The sequence below is a fragment of the Lepus europaeus genome, chromosome 8 (genome assembly GCF_033115175.1).
Source record: "Lepus europaeus isolate LE1 chromosome 8, mLepTim1.pri, whole genome shotgun sequence".
Classification (NCBI taxonomy): Eukaryota; Metazoa; Chordata; class Mammalia; order Lagomorpha; family Leporidae; genus Lepus; species Lepus europaeus.
This window is the reverse complement of record NC_084834.1, coordinates 18941844-18965168: the sequence shown is the minus strand read 5'-3', so window position 1 is coordinate 18965168 and position 23325 is coordinate 18941844. Positions and strand designations below refer to the sequence as shown.

Here is a 23325-nt window from a genome sequence, read left to right as displayed (position 1 = left end):
TCCCTTGTGGGTGTAGGAGCCCAAGTACTTGGGCCATCTTCCACTTCTTTCCCAGGCCACTGGCTGAGAGCTGGATTGGAAGTGGAGCAGCCAGGACTAGAACCAGTGTCCATATGGGATGCTGGCACTGCAGGTAGAGACTTAACCCACTACACCACAGCACTGGTCTCCATGTTTCCTCTCTTAATAGCCAACATTCTTATAGGACTGCAGTTTGGCTCGACACACTCAAGCTTAAGCACATCTTCTTTGTAGTTTCAGGCTTTTCCTGAAAAATTGGCTTAGTCTGCCCCCATAGCCACTTTACTTCCTACATTATACTGCTTCCCCTAGGCATATAGAGAATCTTTGCCCTTCTTGTATTGTACTACTTTGTGGGGTTGGTGCTTGCCACACTTCCTAGAGAAGGTCCAGTGGGTTATAGAAATGTTTGCTAAGTTTTCCCAAATGCTGCCAGCACCAAAATCTCCCTCAGTTTTGTGCTGCAGACAGACCAATAGCCACAGAGCAAATGCACTCAATGAACCTGATTGTGGAATAAATAATGGGTATGAGATGCACCACATTCCCTGAAGACAACACTGTATAATTCAGTTGCTAAGCTATTAAATAAGTAGAAATTTTGCTCTATAAAGTATTAATAATCCATGATTTGTAAATTTTAAAGCTTCCACTCACTTAACTGTGGCAGAGTGCATGTGATGAAAATGTTAAAACCCTTGTTCTCTTCAGTGACTATTCCTTTCCATAAAGAAACAAAAAAAAATATTATTCTGTCTTTACCTTTACAGGGATTAATAGGAACATTCAATGCATAAATCCAGGATTAGCAAAGTTTTTATTTTTGCCTCCAATGTATGAATTATATATTCAAAGAAGACTTAACTTCAAACTCATTACTCCTCATAATGCATTTAAAGTGAAATCTTCTTTGAAAAGAATAACTGGATATACTGTATTCTCCAGATGCTCTTCATTCTAAGAGGGAATTTGGCTATTTAAGAAGTCCCTGTGAAATCAACCCAGGAAGTGTTGTCATAGGAATGTAAATTCTCCTATACATAAAATCTTCTCATAGAGACTTCAAGGAAAGAATCCACCACATTATCTGCCTTTAATCCACAAACATTCATGAGGGAGGAACAGTAACAGACATGGCAAAAAAAAAAATCTCAAGAAACTGGGACTCAAGATATTCTCACAGGATAGATTCCCTTTTCACATTAAAACTACATAAAATCTATAGTATCTAAGTCACAGTGGTTAATAGGAATAATTGAAATATAAGCAACCTCTAAATGGGTTGTGGATAATCCATATCATAGAATAACAATGCATGGATTTCAATTTTTGTTGGACCAAAATAAACATATCTTTTAGTTCCATTTTCCATGAACTTTTAGAAATCTCCTCTTATACTCCAGAGTATTATTAACAAGAGTAATGGTATTAGAACATTAGACTATAAGTAATTACAGAAAAATATTGGGCTTGAATTTGGAAGACCTGGGTTCTAGTTTCAATTTCAGATGAGCTCATATGCTTTCCAGCAATCACCTTCATGCAGCATGTTCCCTGTTTTGTAGTGTACACCTCTATTTGTAAGTCTCCAATTGACCCCAATTTCTTGGTCAATCTGATTTCTGGCTAAGGTAGGAAGTATATGGAAGTGACTCTGGCATTAGGTGGAGCTTGAAACCTAGTTTCAATTTCCATAACTGGGGTTGAAAAACTCAAGACTTAATAGCTAATTTCCTGCCATTATTACATGACTTAATTTCCTTTATTTCCAAGTAGAAGTACAATCAAGTGTGCCATGAGTAGGCATGTGTTTTAGCTTCTGCCATGTTGACCTCATTCTATAGTGGGTCCCTCTCCACTCTGCATTCTTTCTAAGTCCTGGCAGGTTTCCTTCAATTTTTGAGGTCTCCCCTAAGGTCTTGATGAACCTTCAATATAAAAATAATTCTTCACTAACTAGATTCCATTGGCCCTAATTTTCAGTTGTCAGATGCCTTCCCCCATAATCTAGATCTACTGGAAGGATTTTCAAATGCTCAAAGAGTCTCCTATCTGATTTAAATACCCAGCTGTCCTCTGATGCTGTGCCTTACTTACCTATTGCCTCTCATTTTTCTCTGCATTCTAAAAGTCACTCTAATTTACTATTAATTTGGACATAGTGCCATGTAGGTAGTTCCCCCAACTAATTGTCCTATCTTATGGCCTAATTACAGAGCCTCTGCCACCAGCCTAGCCCTGCTCTTACTCCGTAGCTTCCCACATTCTTCCAACCTAACTAAATGAATTTTCACAATGAGGGCCAACCAGCATTATAAATGTGAAATGTAGTGTGAACTTTGTATGGGGTATAGTTGGGTGGTAGAAAAGTCATGACCACTCACTAATTTCTCTTCCCCTTGAGTTTGTTCCCCTCTCTGGATCACCATTCCCAGATTTCACATTCACAGTTGTTTTTAAGGATTAAGTGGGTCAGACATAGAGTATGAGTTTTCCCAGAATCTTACTACTTATTTAATATAAATGCAATGTCCTGCAGATGTTATTACATTGTAAAACTTACTCTTTGATGCCTTCTAACAATTTGAAGTTTAAATTATCTTCACTTCTGTCAAAGAAACCTTTATTGTCTATAAAGACCAAATGTCTTGGGTCATGCTTTCTCTGGACAATGTGTGCTAGAGCTGCAGAATTTTGGTCATCACATCTTGGCTTCAATCCTTTCTGTACACAGGCATCTTCCTTGCGAGGTCGGAATCCACAGCAATTTGTATCTAAACGATTATAAATCTGAAAAAAGAAAACAACGTCTGAAGTGCTGAGTAGAAGCAAAACTTGGGAAAGTTAGAAATTTCCAAAGAACTAGTGCTTTCTGACTAATTGACTTGTCAGAATTGAAGACAGCCAGGCTGATTTAATTAAAGGCAACTGTTAGAGTAAGTCCAAGGTTCATATCCTTCTGACTCACACATATGGTTAAAAGCAGTTCCAACTTCTGCTAATAGCTACAAAGTCAGATCATCCAAGTTAGGCATCTCCACCCTTCATATTCAAAGTTCCCACTGACATCACATGTAGACACGTGGCCAACAGAATCTCTGACTCCTATTCATGAAAGAAAAGACACCATTGTACTTTTACATACATGAAAGGTTATATCTTCTTTTCTCTGTTAGGTTTGGTTAAATAAAATCTGAGCAGCAAGCATTCAGGCTAACAGTTTAGACACAGTTTACCATGCCTGCATCCTATATCAGAGTAGGTGAGTTTAATAACCAGCCACAGCTCCTGATTCCAGTTTCCTGCTAAAACAAACCCTGAGAGGTAGCTCAAGTGGCTAGGTTCTAGTCATCTACATGGAATATCCAGATGTTTGTCCCAACCCATTCCCAGTCATTGCATGCATCTGGGGGAGTGCACTAGTAGATGAAATAGTAGATAAGAGTTCCTCTCTCTCTCTCTCTCTCTCTCTCTCTCAATATCAAATTCCTTTTTTTAAAAAATATTAACAGTTATTTCATCGGCTCTAAAAGGATAATGCACCTCCTGACTTCACAGGACTTCAATATCTAATATAAAGTAACATGGAAGAAGTATATTGCAAATCCAAAATTGAGATCCAAAAAATGAAGGCAAAAGGCACTATCTACATGGAAACTACAGCTAAATTTTAAATAAATGAATAGAATGAAAAGAACCCTTGAGACTTTTGGGATTTATTTGAGAGAACAGGACTACCTCTTTATAGAAGATGGTAAACAGATTAATAAAAAAGAGAAGAGGTATATAATTCTAACTCTTTGTTAAAGAAAGAGCATTTATTAATCAGGCAAAAATAAAGCCTGGTATCAGGAATTAGATAAACTTGTAGTCAAATTTCTGTTCTCACACTTGTTGAACTACAACCTTGTGTAGGTTCTTTTATATCACTGGCCCAATTTAATAACCTGGATAATGGCAATAACACTCTTTACCTTGCACAGTTGGTAGGAAGATTACTGAAAATGTATGTACACTCTACAAACCTGATTGAAACCTTCAAAAGATACTAAAAAAATTAAAACTCTTACTTATTATTTTGGAAACACAGATAAATAATATGCATGGATTTCAGAAAGTTCATAGGAATTAGAATTAAAAAGTAAATTTATTTCAGAAATTTTCAAATCCATGCATAGTTTTATCATAATACCCAATTTTGAAGGCACTATATGAAGCAATATACCTCAAATCAAGTTTCTAAGGCAAAGAGTTTCATTTATTCATTTAAAATAGATGCACTAATTTTGGTACCAAAAGTTTTTAAATACACATTTTTGCATAATATGTAGTTTCTGTGAACTTTCTGATAACCTCATGTATATGTGGATTTCAAAATTTTTTGCACCAAAATGTTTACTTCTTAATTCCATTTCCATGAACTTTTTGAAGTATCCTCATATTGTTTCCACAACAAAGCCATGAAAATTAAATATTAATGTTAAATAATAAGTTCTTTACATTTAGGTCTTAATTCCCAGTATTTCTATAAATATTGTACTTTTCTATTTTATAGTGTCTTCTCTATAGTACTTTTCTATTTTTAAACTATATGAAAGCACTAAAAATTAGAGGTAGAAAATATTGGCATCTTTTTATTGCCTTGCTAACATGAGAGTCTTTCCTACAGTGTACTGAAATCCAGTGGTTTGTCTGACCTAATTTTTAATCACTCAACAGTCTGTGATGATTTCACAGCTTGCTTGACACACTACTGTGCTATGGACATCTAAAAGCTCATTATTGAAAAATGGATGTGTGTGTTCACCTCACTTTCTCTTTAGAAAATGTGACCACTCATTCTGTTCAGATGCATGCACGGACTTTTTGAGTGTGTTAATAGTTTTCAGTGTGTGTGTGTGTGTGTGTCTGTGTCTGTGTGGGCGCACATATGTGCATGCCAGCAGATTCAGAATTAGATTGCAAGGCCTCAAATAATCTGAGTTTCATTTTGTTTTCCTTATCATTCAACTACAGTGAATTATGTCTTTGTATTATTGCCCTTGTCTAGCAAGGGCTTATGCACCTCTTAAATCACATTCTCTAGCTCCTCTCAGAGTTTGATTTATAGTCTTCCTTTTGAATTCACATTCAATATACCAAAAATAATTTGACCAAAAAATCCCAGTCTACTCCCTTAACATTAATGCCATTGCATGTTTCTGCTTCCTTTTAAGATATCTCTCCTGTTTTTAAAGCCTAATGAAGCATATCCTAGATAACAATGAATCCATACAACAGTTTTAGTATATGCATTTAGTGCACAAGTTAAGCGACATTTTGAGATTTGATTATTGTTTACAGCCCTTGTCTCAACTGTTGAGGAACAGTGTTTTGGTTTTTTTCTTCATATTATTTGTTGAACTCTTTACTTAGTATAGGGTTAATCTTATGAGTATAAAATAAACTGAAAATAAATCTTTGTAAAAATTAATAGCAGGAATAGCAGAAAGAGGAAGAAGGGTGGGAGCAGGGGTGAAAGGGAAGGTAGGGTGGAAAATATCATTATGTTCTTGAATCTGTATATATGACATGAATGAAATGTGTATACCTTAAATAAAATTTTTTTAAATTTAAAATAAAATAAAAAACATGTCATTTAACTGATGCATGATTAAACACTGTATTTTACATGCATGTATCTATGTTCTTCAATAATTATCCTAAAAGAAGGTTATTTGGAAATAAACTTTGTCAGTTAAGCAGCTATGTTAATTATCATTCCTAACTCTTGTTCAAGTTCACTTCTTCTCATTCTTTAAAATAAAGAAAACCTTATATTAAACTGATCTTCTACATCTGAAGATTATTGCCAACTACCATTTTCCACAAAATCATTCTTTCCTTTTTTAGGAAAATCCATCTTTTCAATGTTTACCTAACTAAAATTGTACTATGAAAAACCCAGGTGTTCTAGCCAAAAACAAATTTTTTTGGTGGTGGTGGTGGAATATTTTCAGAGATAATTTCCTTCTTTTATTATTTTTTATTCTGTTTTCCTTTGGTAGCATTAGCTTTGCCTTTAGGAAAAAACTATCTCATGAATGACTCATGCTATGGTTCCACCACCTAAACAAGGGTGCTTTTGCGGAATTTCCTGGCTCCCAAGATACTAGAAATCTGAAGAAACCCAACGACTGTACACTCCTATGCATACCACCCACTCTAGCAATGGTGCTACTTTCTTCCTATCTTCTTTTTCCTGAATATAATCTCATCAAAGCACTAAAGTTATGCCTAAACGAAGAAGATAAACATACTAAATGTGCCATTACATTGATTGTGAATAAAATAACAGCAGTCATATATAGAATGTTTAGTATACAAATGTATACATTTCACATGTATTATTTTCCTTCAATCGTCATAGTAACCTTAAGAGATGGTTGCTACCAACAGCCCCATTTGATAAACGAGGAAAATGAGGCCTCAAAACCCTAGTTGTCTTCCCCCAAAATCTCTCAGCTTGTAAACAACAGAACTCGGGATTCCAACCAGGATGTCTCTGACTTTAAGGTCCATGGTCTTGTCCAACCTTATTGTATCCCCCAAGTGTGGTCTCTAGTGTAAGACCACTATATATAAAGGTATATTTGGACAGATGTTAAATGATACTACATTCAATAAATATTGGCTGTAAGAGTTTAGCAGAAATACAATGAAATTCAGTGTAAGAATTCAAGGAAGAACTCATGAAGGAGAGGAGATTATAGCTGGACTGTAGCAGCCAGGCAACATTAGCTGGAAAATATGTAATGAATGGAAATGGGAAATCCAAAAATGTCTCTGGAGAAACAGAGCACACTGGATTGGTGCCTCTCCAAGTAGACTCTTTCTTCATTTAAATAATAATAGTTATTACTTACTTATTAGAGAAATGAAATTTTTATACATACAAACAAAATGCCAGGCAAATATTCTGCTAGTTAAGCAGACAGAATTACTCTGCCAATTTGTAATTAAAGTTTCTTAAAGCTTTCTTATGCAGCTTGGGCATAAAAGTAGAGGGCAAGGGAACAGGATATCAGATGACAAAAAGTACAGAAGCTGAAGGCAATAAGGTAGAGGGTATGTGGAAGCTGAGTAGTGAATAAAATGAGGACGTTCTTCCTAATGTAGATAGGAAGGATCAATTATCTAATGCATTTTTCATTCAATTATTTTAAATTAGATCAGCCTGCATATTCTTCCACCTCTGTTTTCCTATACCTTTGGAGGGTCTGAGTTAGTTTATATACACAAGGGTGTATGTAGGGGTGTGTACTTCCAGTTCGGTGAGTGAGTATCTTCAAAGTTTCATCATCTCTTTTCAAATGATTTTATTTTTATCACTTAAAAACTGCACCTTTAAAAAGAGAACTGCACTAACAGAATACTTAATAAAACATGCAATGAGTCAGATCTAATAATTCAACCAACCTCTAGCATAATAGGTGCTCAATAAATGCTTATTAGTGAATGAACTCTGCTGCAGATTGGTAATAACTTTGTATTTGGCTATATATAAAGCTCTTCTAAAGCAATGTCTTATGTCAGGAAAAGTCAACCAAACAAAACATAGTAACATGCTAAGATGTGAATTTTCTGAAGTAATGTCCAGTGAATGAAGTAAAAGAAAATAAAAGAAAAATGAGATGAAGAAACAATGGAACTGACTTTTGGTTTTGTACTTGTCATTTACTTTTGGTTAGCTTCCTTTTTTAAAAGATTTATTTATTTTAATTGAAAGGTAGAGTTACAGAGAGGCAGAGAGAGAGAGAGAGAGAGAGAGAGGTCTTCCATCTGCTGGTTCCCTCCCCAAATGGCTGCAACAGTCAGAGCTGTGTTGATCTGAGGCCAGGACCCAGGAGGTTCTACCATGTTTCCCACTTGAGTGCAGAGGCCCAAGGAATTAGGCCATCTTCCACTGCTTTCCCAGGCTATAGCAAAGAGTTGGGTCAGAAGTGGAGCAGCCAGAACTAGAATCAGTGCCCATATGGGATGCTGGCACTGCAGGCGGTGGCTTTATCTGCTATGCCATAGTGCAGGCCCCTTGGTTGGCCTCTTTATGTGGGTTGCATATCACAAACCATGAAGTCTCCTATCACTTAAAAGAGTCTTCCAGAGTGTGCTGCATGTACTTAAGAATAGGCAGGTGTGCTGAGATCAATAACCAAAGCAAGTTCCTTTCTATAATCAGCTTTTTTTCTGGAAGATTCATTTGAATTCAAATTACCTCATTCACATCTCAATTGGTGTTAGAAAATGCATGCAGAAGGACAAGTGTATGGCTCAGTGGTGAGGATGCCACTTGGGACACTGGCAATGGTATTGGAGTGCCTGATTTAAGTCCCAGGTTCATATTCTATCTAGCTTCCTGCTAATGCACAACATGGGAGGCAGCAGGTATTGGGCTGGAGTAGTTGAGTCCCTACCACAAAACAGGCAGACCCAGATTGGCTTCAGCCTGGCCTAGCCCCAGCTGTTGTGGGCATTTGAGAAGTAAACCAGAAGATGGAAATCACTCTCTCTCTATCTCTGCCTTTCAAATTAAAAAAATTCAAAAAGAAAATGCAACAATATATTATTATTTTTAAAAGACAATGAGAATGAATATCATTATCAGCACCACCCCATTCAGAGAGCTATGAAAACATGTGGACTAGGGACCAATTGCAGTGCAGCTGATTAAGCCATTGCTTGCCACACTGGCAACTCACAGCGGAGTGTTAGTTTGAGTCCCTGTCATGCCCCTGTCCATCCACCTTCCAGCCAACCCACCTAGAAGGCGGTGGGCGATGGCCCAGATACATGGGCCCCTGCCACTTGTGTAGGAGCCCAGAACGGAGGTCCAGGCTCCTGGTTTCAGCCTGGCCCAGACCTGACTATTGTGGGCATCTGGAGAGTGAGCCGACAGATAGAAGAGATTCATTTTCTCTCTCTCTTTGTCTCATTCATTCTGTCTTTCAAATAAATATTGTTTTTAGAAAACGTGGGTTTATTTATCATCTAATAACTCACACTAGAAATTCCTTCTATGTGAATTTGTGTTGATGTAAACCAGTGTACTGTCTGCCAGGTTACTAATGGAACAAGAGCGGAATCCCTGCAGTCTAACAAGTTTGTAAAAGTTCACCAGGTCACAAGGAAGAGCAATCCCTGACAAATTCCGTGGTCCCCATGGAGCTTGTTAATACAGACAGAGCCTCTTGCTTTGGAAGCTCTGCAGAGCAAAAATCCACAGGGCTCTCCCTCACTTGCACCTCTATCACCTGGGAACCCTCACCTCCTAAAATAATGGATTTCATTTTTGTTCTGGGTTTCCATGACAACGGGTGCCTGTTAAATTAGGAAGCATGCAAATGTGACTATCAGAGCAGTTGATGAACAATGGGGAAAAAAACAGTCTGCAATATACACAATGTAACAATGGTACAGGCTCCCCTGTACCTCTGCCTTTGAAAACAGCAATAATTGTTCTAGAGTTCCAGGTTTAAAAATAAATATCAATGCATTCCAATTCAAGGAAAAATCTCCAGTTTCTTTCACATTACTAAATCACATAGTATAACTTCCATACATATAAGTCAATATATTTTTAATGCTATGATACATTTGGGTGAATTTATTTCTATAGATGTAATGTTTAAAATCCACATACTGCTCCTCTGGATAAGTATTAACATCAAGCACCAACGTGCCACAGAAAGAGTCACCAGGCAAGTGACAATCTAATTTGAGAGAATGAAAATTCATGTTCTATAATTTACACAAGCAGAGCTGTGAGTAAATAGCTCCTACCAAAGGCACACACAGCTTCCTATAAAGATTTCCTCAGACTCAGAAAAATAATTTTTTCATTTTATGAAATTCTGATTTATAGGATGAATGATATTATGCAAATAAATTCCAGATGGGAATGAAACATCCTCACTATGATAAAATTTGCTTAAAATGCTTTCCTTCAATGAAATGTAATGCCATTATAAACTTAAATCATTAAATAAGATTATAAATAGGCTAAAATTCATGTTCATTTATATCTGAAGCAATACTATCCTGAAAATATTTGCTTAACTTGGCATGTACTAATCTTTAGTATTTACATAGAATTTCTATCAATTTGATATAAGTACCCTTATAATTATACATTATATTTAAATAAAATTGATCAAAATAAGCAAAGATAAAAGATTATATTAAAATACAGTTTATGTTATGGTAAATAAAATCTAATATAATAAATCCAATGCTATTGAAAATCTTGTTTTTCATAGAAACAATCTCCTTAAAAAATAAATTTCAATTGATTATTTTCCAATCATTAAATATAAACTGGGGGGGGGGGGAGTGTAGGGTGGGAATATTGCATAGGGGTTATTTTGTCCCTTGGAATGCTCACCTTCCATAATGGAATGTCTGAGTTTGAGTCTCAGCTATAGTTATAATTCCAGTTTCCCACTGATATGCACTCTGGGAGGCAGCAGGTAATGGCTCATGTACTTGGGTCACTGCCACACACATAGAGGCCCAGACTGAGTTCCTAGTTTCTGGCTTCGATCTGGCCCAGGCCCTTTCATTATGGGCATATGAGGATGGGAGATCTCTCTCTCTCTCTCTCTCTCTCTCTCTCTCTTGGCTTCAGTCTCTGTCTCTCTCTGTTTCTCTGTAGTTCTGCATTTCAAATGGACAGAAAAATAAAAAAAAAATACATACATAAATTTTACCTTCCTGAATTAATTTTTCAACATTATTTTTACATGTACATAGAGAATTTGTTATTCTAAAATGTATTTGTTTCTGTGTTCCTTGGTTTAGCAAGTAACTATAAAATTTTATGCAACCCAGCTAAAAAACTCCAAATACTAAAAATAAATAAGTAATTAATTCTAAATACTAAAGTAGTAATGCTTTTTGCATTGTAAGAATTCTAATCATCAAAACAATCTAAAATAGCATATGGCACTTCCCCCTCTTATTATAAATGGATAGAGAAATCAGAGAGAGAAAATAACCTGCCCAAGAATATAAAACAAGTGACTGATGTGGAATTCAACATGTCTGCTGACTCACTGCACTGCCTCTGATGGCACAGAAAACAAAGTTTTTGCTTTCATGAAGATTACAACCTAATACCCTTAAGTACAATTCACTGTGCATTTTTCACAACAACCAGCAATATATTATGTACCATGCATATATTTAATAAATATGTTTAAAAAAATGAAAGAATGAATACTGGCTCCCACCTGCTCATCTGTTCTGAATTCATTCACATACCAGGGTCAGACCTATTGCTTACCCATTGTCTTAACCAAGGCTCAAAATCTTAAAAATGCACAATTTTGAATCACAGAAATGTAATATTGAAGTCAGTAGGCACCACATAGAAACAGGAGAGTTTATTTCCAAAAAGGTAAAATGAACAGTTTTCAAACGTTTTGGTTTCATGATCCTTTAACACTTTTAAAATTACTGACCACCCTTACAGAGCACTCATTTATGAAGGATATTTACCATGTGTGCATCTGGCATAAGAGTTATGATTCTACTTGGGATGTCTTCATCTCACATTGGAATTCTGCTGTTCAAGTCCCAGCCCTCCTAAATTCCAGCTTTCTACTCATGAACACCCTGATAAGGCATCGGATGATGGCGGAAGTACTTAGGTCTCTGTCGTCCACATGGATGAAGTTCCTGGCTCCTTGCTTCAGCCTGGCCTCTTCCTAGCTATTATTGCAGGCATTTGGGGAATGAATCAGTAGATGGCAAATATTCTCTCTCTTTATTTCTCAAATTAAATGAATAAATAAATATTTTAAAATAAAGAAATTAAAGATTTTTTGAAATAATTGTGTTTAATTCATTTAGAAACAACTTGTTACATATTAACATAAAATGTATTTTCAAGGGAAATATGTTTTTCAAAAAAAAGTAGAATTCATATTTGAGTTAAAATAACACTTAATGTAAAAATCAGTTAATTCAACTCACAATTCAACAATTTGATAATGGTTTTCCCTTAAGAGAACCATTGCACTGTGGGGTGTGTTAGTTTTTCTTTATTTCATTTTGTCATGCCAGATATTAAAATGACATGGACTTATATAGTAGAGTAAATGCAATTAGTTGCTCTTATTACCTCATCAAGCACCTTCCTAGGTGAATTTGGTATTCATTCCATGTGTTTTTCCCTGTAAATGCAGTGTAATGAAGAGTTCAACAGCTCCTGGAAGTGGGTGCCTGTCTTGACTCATGCTAAGGCATCAACAAATTTGCCCACTACTGTACATATCAACACAGTGAAAAAAAAACAAAACATGTCTAAGTGTTATCACAATAGTTTCAACCTCGTGTACTCCCTGAAAGACCTCACAAAAAACATTGCCCTACACAATCCCCATTCAATATTATCACACACCAGTCATAATTCTTTGAAGTTCAATATATCTTGCATTCATCTGTGTGCATAACCAACAACATGAATATGACAGGGAAAAGCATGAAATGAACAGAATCCTCATCCTATTGTTGCACTGACTGAACCAGCTCTCATGCAACCCTTATCCTTCACTGAGTCTGCTTCTTCATTAGCTAGCAAAAAACTATAAATATTGTTAAATGAGTATATACAAAAAGATATATATTGAGATTCATGAATACATGTTTGCCCTCTCAGATGTTCCATAGAAATACTATCATGTTAATTTTTCCAATGTTTTTATATTTGTTTCCTGGTAGACCTGCCCAGAGCTCCAATGCTTAATCTTCTAATTTTCCTGGAACATACCAATCAGGTTGGTTTCAGACTATACATGGTTCAATAGTTAAGGACTAGTGAAGAAGCCAATCCCAAAAGATAGTTCAAACAACATGTTAAATAATCCTTGAATCTCAAATAGTTGCTTATGGAATCACATAGACTCCCTCAAATCCCTTATCTCTCTATTCCAGCTATGTGTGTAATCAGACTTATAACTGAAGCATAGAAACTGTGTAGCAGTCTAAAAGATTCACAGCAAAGGGGTAAACAGGAAAAAAGGACATAAAATTGGAAAATATCCACTGAGCTTTTGAATAATAAAATTAGAATTGACCCAGACATTCTAAATTGGCTAGCAATATGAGTTTATGAATATAACATATTTGACATGATTTTCCCCTTTTGGTTCACACCGATGTGAGAGCAAAGAATTATGTCAACCAATCTCCTAGTGTATATGTTATGCAGATGTGGCTTAAGAATAATCAATACCAGTAATCTCTGAAAACGAATGCTAGACAATGGATAGGAAGAATATATGAAATTCTAAAGATTTTCAAGTTGGAAGCAGACATCTGAGGAATTTGTATGACCCAAAAAAGGAAAACCAGGCTTTGAGATGGCAATCAGTCTTAAAAAGTGGGTAGAATACACAGAGGAATCTTCTAGTTGTGGAGGTTAGGTAAGTAAGAAGCTGCTCCTCTGGGACAAGTGTTGGGTGAGAGTGGCTAAACTATTCTATATCTTTAATGTGGCCTTCATGAAAAATCAAATAAATAGCTTTGTTTCTGTGAACTGAAAGAATGTGGTATCTAAAAGTGAAGCCTCCACCAGAGAAATGATGCAAAACCCCAAAAGGGAGATTCATTAGTCAGAGCCTGTTCATGATCCTGCCATGTCCTTGAAGAGAATTTTAGCACTGGAAATATGTTCTATTTAAGGCCCATAAAAAGAGAAACTGTTTGCCATTGAAGTATAGGCCCATATAATTCTACTGATGGCTACCTAACCTCAAAGAAGTTTTGAGAAGACTTAACTTCTCAGGAGGAAGATAAATGGATCAGATCAATTTCTATGGAACGAGACTTACAGACGTCCTAGATCATATTCTCTGTGGAAGGGCAGAAACCAACAGAATCACATGAGTGGAAGTGATGTGTTCTACAAATGGTCAAAACAATACTGGATGCATAGATTAATTGGGAGAGCATGTTGGAAGAAACTAGAGGATAATCATCCCCAGTCATAAGAATGACATTTTGTCAGATTCAAGAGGCAAGGTACAAAATCTCAAATGATGATTGAAGCCTATAGATTTTGATGTGGAATTATATAAATAGGACATAGAAATTCTTCAATTCAAATTTGTTGAATGTAATCAAATCTCTTAGGCAATTTCCAGCATGTATATACTTCTTGGTTTTGTTTATAAAGTAAACAAAAAATACTAATTTATGCTAACAGGAAAGATAGAACAAATCATTTTAAAGCCAACTATTTAAATAAAACTCTGGCAAAGCCAAGAAAAGCCTTTTATATGATGTAAAATTGGCCAAAAGCAATAAATAAATGCACTGTGGTATCTCATTAAGACTCTGGTTCCAATCTGGGAAAATTTTCTTGGCTTCTGCACTGGACATATGTTCTTAGGAATAGACCCTCCCTTATATCCACTTCCCACCACACCCTATTTCTGGCATTATAAATCTATAGCCTGCTACATCCTTCTCCTCCCCAAATGCTAAAAAAGGCAGAAGTATCAAGTTATAGGAAAATACAGATAGTCAACTGCATTAACAGTAGAAATGTTTTAGTGAACACATAGATATCCATATATATTCATGGATCCATGTATACTCTTATATGTGCTGGAATGATCTTTAAATTGACTGGAAAGATGCACACTGATTTCATGAGAGTTATCACCTCTGGGGAGAAAGTAAAGCAAGGAGACATGAGGAAATTTTCAAGCAGGATTTCTACTTATTTTTATATTCTAAACTAAAGACTGAAGACAAATAAGCAAAAAAAATAGTGACAAGATAATTCTGAGAGAAAAGAATGTGATATTTGCTTTATAATTCTTTGTGCTTTGGATTTAAATGACTCAATTAAGGAAGTAGATCTGGAAGAATAGAACCTAAGAAAAAAATTTCAGCCAAATTGAGAAGGCCAACAGCCTTGCAGATAATAACATATAAGGAGGTACTCCCTGTAGTTCCTCTTTCTACACAAAAATGACAGCGCCTATCCTAACCTGACCTGAATGGCAGGTCCATGGAAACTGCCTTTTCTTGACCTTGTGGTTTCTTACAGAACCAGTGCTATAATGAGCAGATCTGTACTGTAGAAATTCAAAGAAGACTTACATAATCCCTACCATTAAGGCCTTTATTTTCAGTATCTGGAGATTCAGAAAATCGTAGCTATGTGTACATTTAAATACTTATCGTGAATTCAAGTTCCTATATATGAGTGGTTCTGGATGATGATTGTGCTGATCTGTTGAGTACTTTATATACATCGCGTACTATGATAAGTACTTCAGGTGCATTATTTTATGTTATTTTTACAGTTGTGCAAGGGAGATAAAATCATTTTCCCATTAACATATAGTAAACTAAAACTCAGACACAGGCTTTTGTTCTAGTGGTTAAGCTGCTTTGAGATATGCACATTCTATATTAGAATGCCTCAGTTTGTATTCCAGCTCCTCCTAGGCATAAAGCTTCCTGCTAATACATATTCTTATAGATAACAGGTAATGAAGTGGTTGGGTCCTTGATGGAAGACCTGGATTGAGTTCCTGGTTCTCAGCTTCACTCTGGCCCAGTCCTAGCCATTGCCGGTGTTTGGGTAGTGAATCAGCAGATAAAAGCTCCCTCAGCCTGCCTCTCTCTCTCTCTCTCTCTCTCTCTCTCTCTCCCTGTTTTTGTCTCTGTCTCATTCTTTCAGATAAGTAAATAAAACTTTTAAAAAATAAATTACAATCAGGAATTTTATGAATTCTCTACTCTTAAATGAACTAGAATTTGAACTCGAATCTATTTTACATAAGCACTATTCTGCCATTTCTCTACTAGCTTAATGTAAAAATTAATAAGGATTATATTAGCTATTCGGAGCAGAGAGGGAACTAAATCTAACTTTCAGTCCCAGAAATTTTGCAGAAAGGGGATTTGAGTTTATTTCAAGCTTGGGCAAGCTGCATGTTAGATGAGGAAGTGTAAAACCCATGAAACAATGTGAATGGACCATGAATAAGAGTGTGGGGGCATTTTGATTGACACTGGTGACAGTTCACAGATGAAAATACCACACATACACACCCTATATGAGAGAATAAGGGCAGGTGAGAATGGAAGAAAAGTAAGTCAGAACATCCTGATGTTCCTTAAAAGTAATTCCAATTTTTATAATCTGTACCATTATATAATCAAATAGAAGAGGAGGCAAAAATTAACTTTTACAAAGTATTCCAGCTACTAAATGAAGAAGTTATGATAGAATTGCATCATCAATATTCAGTGCTCCATGTATTGATCAATCAGTATAATCATCAATAGCTGTTAACACTACAAAAAGTATTAACCAGATAGTATAGGCTTCCCGATAAAAGAACACACTGCTATCTCTAAAGAAGTCTTGACAAAATAAACTACATTGAAATGTAATCAGGACTCTAAACTCAACACCAATTCTCATGGAATGTAGACAGCAGAGGACAATCAAAGACAACACAAAAGTTTCAAAAGCAAAATGCCAATCAACTCTGTAGAACACATGTTCTGGTGTCTTCAACAAGTAGATTGAAAGGGATAAAATGAGGCCACAGAGGTGGAGTCTATAAATTAAAAGACATGCCAACCAAACATAAGATGTAGACATTATTTGAATCCTGAGCCAAATAAACTGAAATATATATAATTATATATGTATTGTTTATAGTTTTACATGTAATGTTTATATATTACATATAAATTATAATATATATTTATATTTATGCATATATCATATATATAAAATTATCATCGAACATTAAAAATTTGACTGCAAGATGGATATTTGACTGGAAGCATTGCTGAATTTTATTTCAAGCATGACCATAGTGATGTGCTTATGTGGTTTACCTTCTAGCAATACATAGCAAAATATTTATAGTTGAAATAATGTGATGTCAGTGACTTGCCTCATATTAAGGAGAACATGGGGAGTGGGAAGGGATAGAAATGAAAAAGGACTGCTAATGAGTTGATCATAGTTGAAGTTGAGTGTCATGTACATGGGGGTTCATTATAATATACTAATTTACGTAACTTTAATCCTTCACATTAAGGCATTCAAATTTATCTTCCAATAAAATGGACCTCTTTGAAAATTTTTTTGCAAGAAACAAAAGAAAAGAAAATATAAAATCAGTAATGATTTGCACATTCATTAAGTGGCAGTTAAGAAAGACTAAAGATAGGGGCCAGTGCTGTGGCATGATGGGTAAAGCCGCCACCTGCAATGCCAGCATCCCATATGGGTACCGGTTTGAAAACCAGCTGCTCTACTTCTGACCCAACTTTCTGCTATGGCCTGGGAAAGCAGAGGAAGATGGCACAAATGCTTGGGCCCCTGCATCCATGTGGGAAACCTGGAAAAAGCTCCTGGTTCCTGGCTTCGGATCCACCCAGCTCTGGTTGTTGTGGCCATTTGGGGAGTGAACCAGCCGATGGAAGACCTTTCTCTCTCTCTCTCTCTCCCTTTGCCTCTCTGTAACTCTTACCTTTCAAATAAGTAAATCAATCATTAAAAAATGAAAGAAAGACTAAAGATAAGGAAATCATTTTAGTCAACATTTTGATCAGCATTGATAAAAGATTAATGTAGCATTAATAGGAATGCTAAGCAAAAAGTGACAGCAATGATTTTGAACAGCTATCAAAGCTTTTTTTTTTAACCACTTAAATGCAAATACTAACCAAAAGACTAAAATATCTCAAACCTGGCAGATTTTAAAAATAGTAACTTCATAAATAGAAATAGGTAAATCAAGAGGGTAAATTGGTAGGTGATAAGGTGGCAAATTTGCTTCCAAACATCAAATTTGAGAGGCTGAAGTGACCACTTGCTATTTAATGCAAATTATTATGTAGCTACCCATCCATAAAAAATGATATCCTTTGTGCTCTCCACTAAAATGTGATGACTTATTTACAAATAAAGTGTCATACATTATACTTAATATAACAACATAATTGAATAGTTGAAAATTTTAAGTTGAATCTCCTAAGAACTAATATTAAAGCAGTCCAAATACTCTTTAATAAAACTATATTCTTGGTATGGTTTCAGCATTTCATTTTTATCCTTTTCTCAGTGAAAGCCTCCAAGTTCCTTGAAACCATAACTAGATCATATAGTTCTTTTATATGATTTCCCCTGTCTCTTGTCACACCTGAAAATATAAAGCATAAATATATTATAAGTAGCTAATAAATAAAGTATTCTGGCCAATTGCTCACCAATTGCAAGTAAAACTCTTTAAATATAATAACATCATTATCTTATGAAGTAGCATTATTTATTATTTTAAGTAGCATCATAAATACTGAAATAATTTCTTCTAGTGACAAACTATGTATAGTAGGAACTGTGTCAAAGTCAGACTTTTGAATTTCATTTACTACAAAAGGTGTACTGGTCAGCTTTTCATTATTCTCACTAAAATACCCAAGAATAGTGACTTAGGAAGGAAGATGTTTTCTTCCATCTTACAGTTTGGAGGCTCACTGGCCAAGACCTGGTGATACAATTAATCTGGCAATGGTGGAACATATGTGGAGGGAAGATTACACGGACAATCAGGAGGCAGAGAGAGAAACAGAAAGCAAGCTCAGCTGGTTAACAACCTCCTCTCAAGAGCTACTTTCCTAGAGAAGCCCCCAGTGACCTAAAGACCTCCCAGTAAGATTACCTCCCAGATGTCATAATTAAATGAAGTCTTCTTCACGCTGATCCTTTCAATGATTGACATTAATCCATTAATTGATAAAATGTGACTTTGGTTCTTAAACATCTGCATGAGTTTGGGAAGCCAGATTCTACTCAGATCATAACAAGGGGCGAACTTGATTTTATACAATTAAAATTCTATAATAACCACAATGCACTTCAGTGCTTGGCATGTCCACAGTTGCAAAGTTTGGTATGTGTCACTTTAATGCCTAGGATCACTTGCTTCCTATAGCCTTTACTCCTTGTAATCAAGTGCACTACTCTAATTCTCCTCATGAAAAGAAATTAGGAAGGTGTCTCAACAATGAAGACAGAGATATATTGTCTCCTAAACTAAATGACCCTAGGAATCTTTGCTCCTGTGATCCCCATCAATTTAATTATGCTAACCAATATTGCCAAAGCTAATCCTAACTCTATTTGCTTCTTACAGCCAAGACAGTACCAGACTACAAGAGCCTGCATTGATTACTACCAAATAAGTAATAAACTATATCATTTACCTGTTTTGTCACCAAAAAGCACATGAGTAGAGGTCATTTGACAGTGCTATAATTCTGCAAAACAACAAAGCTGACCCAAACTATCTGCAATTTGGGGACCTGAAACACTACATGTTTCACTATTCAGAGCAGCTGCCTGCAAGTATTTTCCTCACTGGCCTCTGAAAGCTGGAAGGGAGAATCCAATTGCTGAACAGTGAGGTAGGAAGAAGGGATGAAAAACCTGAGAGAGTCTCATAACATAGTAAAGGGACCATGATTGAATTGTTAATGTGCCTAGCACATAGAATGTTCCTGCAGACAAGTATGCTTTTAGAGAAAAGTGGTAAGTTCTCACTTGTTTAGATGATGGTTGGAATTTTTACCTTTTATTTTGATACATTATTTACTGGGGAAAAAATAGCCCACAGAATCAACAGCAGGAGAGATTAAGTAAAAGATGAAAACCATATAGTGGGCAGGGCCGTGGCTCAACAGGCTAATCCTCCGCCTGCAGTGCCGGCTTCCCAGGTTCTAGTCCTGGTCAGGGTGCCGGATTCTGTCCCGGTCGTTCCTCTTCCTGTCCAACTCTCTGCTGTGGCAGTGGAGGATGGCCCAAGTGCTTGGGCCCTGCACCCCATGGGAGACCAGGAGAAGCACCTGGCTCCTGCCTTCGGATTAGCGCGGTGCACTGCCCACAGCGCGCCGGCCGCGGCGGCCATTGGAGGGTGAACCAACGGCAAAAGGAAGACCTTTCACTCTGTCTCTCTCTCTCACTGTCCACTCTGCCTGTCAAAAAAAAAAAAAAACACACACACACACACACACATATAATGTAATTTATTAGATTCAGGAAATAATTCCTTAGAAGCCAGTAAGAGTTGCGAGGGAAGAATTAACAAAAAAGAGATAATTCTAGGGGTCAAGGTAGATCAATTCATGTTGTTGTTGCTTTTTAAATTTATGAATGTAAATTATTACACATAACCGTCTGAGGGAAAATTACCAAAAAGAACAGGAAGCTTCTGTAAGCATTATTGCTCCCACTCAGTAAACTTTTCCATACGTACATCCCTTTGCTATTAAACTCTCTTCCTGTCTCTTATCCTGACCTGATTCCTGCAGACTTGTATATTTTACCAATTAATGCCACATATTCTCTGTCTACAACCTATAACCTCCAGTTGCACAAAAATTAATAGCACCTTCTTTCTTTCTCTTGGATGTTAAACTTCATATTCTGTGATGATGATCTGTCTTTTCTTCAAGATTGTATAGCTCTTGAGGGCAGAAAGACACTCTCATTCATTTTTTTATCCCAGCAGTAAATATGCTCAGTGTCTAGAACAGTAAGAGGTCAGTCTGTTAAATTCAAGTGGAAAGAATTACGTGTGATTTTCTTGTTGTTGATGATGGAAGCAAATATTTCCAAGGACACATCTTTGTTCATTCTCCTCTGTGTACAACACCCATTAATTCCTCCTTAAGTAAGCAGGTATTCTTAGAAAAAGGTAATTGCATCAAGGACTCAAACTCATGAAGTAAACATATTAAATATTTTCTGTACATTTAATTTTGTTATCTTCTAAACTACTACTTCTTTTCCATTAACAGAATTGATTGTTTCTAGATTACAAGTACACTTTTATTTCTTTCCCTTTTGACATTTTAATTTGACATGTTAGGTTTAACATAACTGTAGTTTTCTTTGATCAAAAAACAATGTCCTGAATAACTGTGACATTCCCAGACACACTGCTACTAATAGAAAGTTTATAAAGTTGAATGAGACAGGGACTTGCCCTAGAGAAATTCATGGTTTATTGAATACAGATTATCAAAATAATTAAAACACTATGCTAAGATCATATAAATACGAACATGCATAAGAGTATAAAGGAATGAAATTATTTTAAAATAACTAGAAAATTAAAATCCTATGAAAAAGATAATTAAAATGTAATTTTATTTTTGTACGAAAATAGTTTTTTCATAAGGTAAATTTTCTTGAATTTTTGAAGATTCCCCCAAACGTACCAGGCATCACTGTAAATGGTTTATGTGTATAAAAAAATTACAGTCAGGCTTTTGGACTATAGGTTAAGATGCCAGTTTAAATGCCACATCACACATCATAATACCTAGGTGTGACTCCCAGATTCAGCTCCTGATTTCAGCTTCCTGCTAATATAGACCTTGGGAAGCAGTGGTGATGGTATAAGTAGTTGAATCCTTGCCGCCCACAAAGGAGACTCAGGTTGAGCTCCTGCTCTCAGCTTTGGTAAACCAGCCATTGCATGCATTTGGGGAGTGAACCAGTGAACCAACAGATGGGAGCTTACTCTTTCTGTCTCCCTCTATCTATTTCTCTTCCTCTCTCAAATATATAAATAAAAATTAATATATTTTTATTTTTCATTTCTATTTATGTTATTCCTACTGCTGACTTGTGAAGTTACTGATAAAGTGCTATATAGCAAATGTAAATTTGTGAAGAGAAAAATGTCACTGTGTTCTAGAGAAGGCTGAATTTGGGGGAAAATGAATTCTTATATAGAATTATTATAAACTCAATGGTGTGCAAAAAAAGTATCGATAATATTAGCCCTCTATGCATGCTTCATTGTTATTCTCATTTTGCAGCTGAGGTAACAAAGCCAGAGAGAGGTTTAAGACACTTCTCAAGGTTGAGAAATTACCAGTAACAGAGCTGAGATTTAAATTTAGTAATCTAGGCCGGCGCCGTGGCTTAACAGGCTAATCCTCCTCCTTGCGGCACCGGCACACTGGGTTCTAGTCCCGGTCGGGGTGCCAGATTCTATCCCTGTTGCGCCTCTTCCAGGCCAGCTCTCTGCTATGGCCCGGGAAGGCAGTGGAGGATGGCCCAAGTCCTTGGGCCCTGCACCCGCGTGGGAGACTAGGAGAAGCACCTGGCTCCTGGCTTCGGATCAGCGAGATGCACCGGCCACAGCGGCCATTGGAGGGTGAACCAATGGCAAAAAGGAAGACCTTTCTCTCTGTCTCTCTCTCACTGCCCACTCTGCCTGTCAAAAAAAAAAAAAATTAGTAATCTAACTCCTGATTATCGTGTCCTAACCATAATACTTAAGATTTATTAAGTCAAAAAGCAACCTTTCTATATTCTCAATTTGTTTCTGTTATTTTACATAATCTTTTGAGATAAATTGACCAAATCTTGGAAACTCACATGCTCCTTAGAATACATCTCCTTGTCATCCTGATAGGAGTGAATTTTTCTCTGGGCAGTATATAACCCAACCTTCAAGAATAAAAGACTCTTTGTGCCTCGGTCACATTTTACAGTCCCAGTAATATAGCAGAGCCTTTGTGAATGTAGATTTGTTAATCGGGCAAAACAAAAAGAATGCTGTGTACTGAAAATTAACAAGTGGGTTCTGTATTCCCCTGCACTTGCTCTAGTATCATAGAGCAAGTGATTTGGGTGTGTTTCAGGAAAAAGTTTTCTAAGATTGTTCACATAATCCACCCAATTCTTGTACATCCCCAAACACCATCTAAAGAAGGCATATATTCTGACTTTAAAATAATACTTTCAGTGTAACTCACGAGAAAGTTTATTGTATGAAAGATAACTATTTATTATGATACTCATGTTAAATGGCCCATTTGCTCAATTATTTATTTATTAATAAAATTCGTCAATAAGCATCTTTCAACAAACAGTGTATGGTGCTGAATACAGGAAGTAAAAGATCCAATTGAGATATGATCTTGTAAAAATATAAAAATTATTATACACAAATTCAAAATATAAATAATAAATAAATAAATAAGAAAAAAATTAGGACAAATTTAGAACTGATAAAGTCTAATTTCTATGACATACATAAAATTTTTATCACTCAATGGGATAAGGCAATGACTTGAGTAAGCCATTAGCAGAAAACATAATATAAATAACCAATAAATATACCTCATACATAATTTAACTGGAAAATATACATACAACTTTACCACCCTTGGTAAGACTGGCAAAATTATTACTTTATTTTCTAC

The 23325-nt window shown here is 35.9% G+C and overlaps 1 protein-coding gene across 6 annotated transcripts in view; it reads right to left on the bottom strand.

Annotated features, from left to right (window-relative positions):
- Positions 1-23325, bottom strand: part of GASK1B (golgi associated kinase 1B) — a 52465-nt gene that overhangs the window by 4751 nt on the left and 24389 nt on the right. For all 6 annotated transcript variants that reach the window (XM_062199443.1, XM_062199445.1, XM_062199444.1 and 3 more), the window contains exon 4: positions 2585-2811. In XM_062199443.1, the coding sequence (XP_062055427.1) occupies positions 2585-2811 (227 nt within the window). The remainder of the gene's footprint in view (positions 1-2584; positions 2812-23325) is intronic.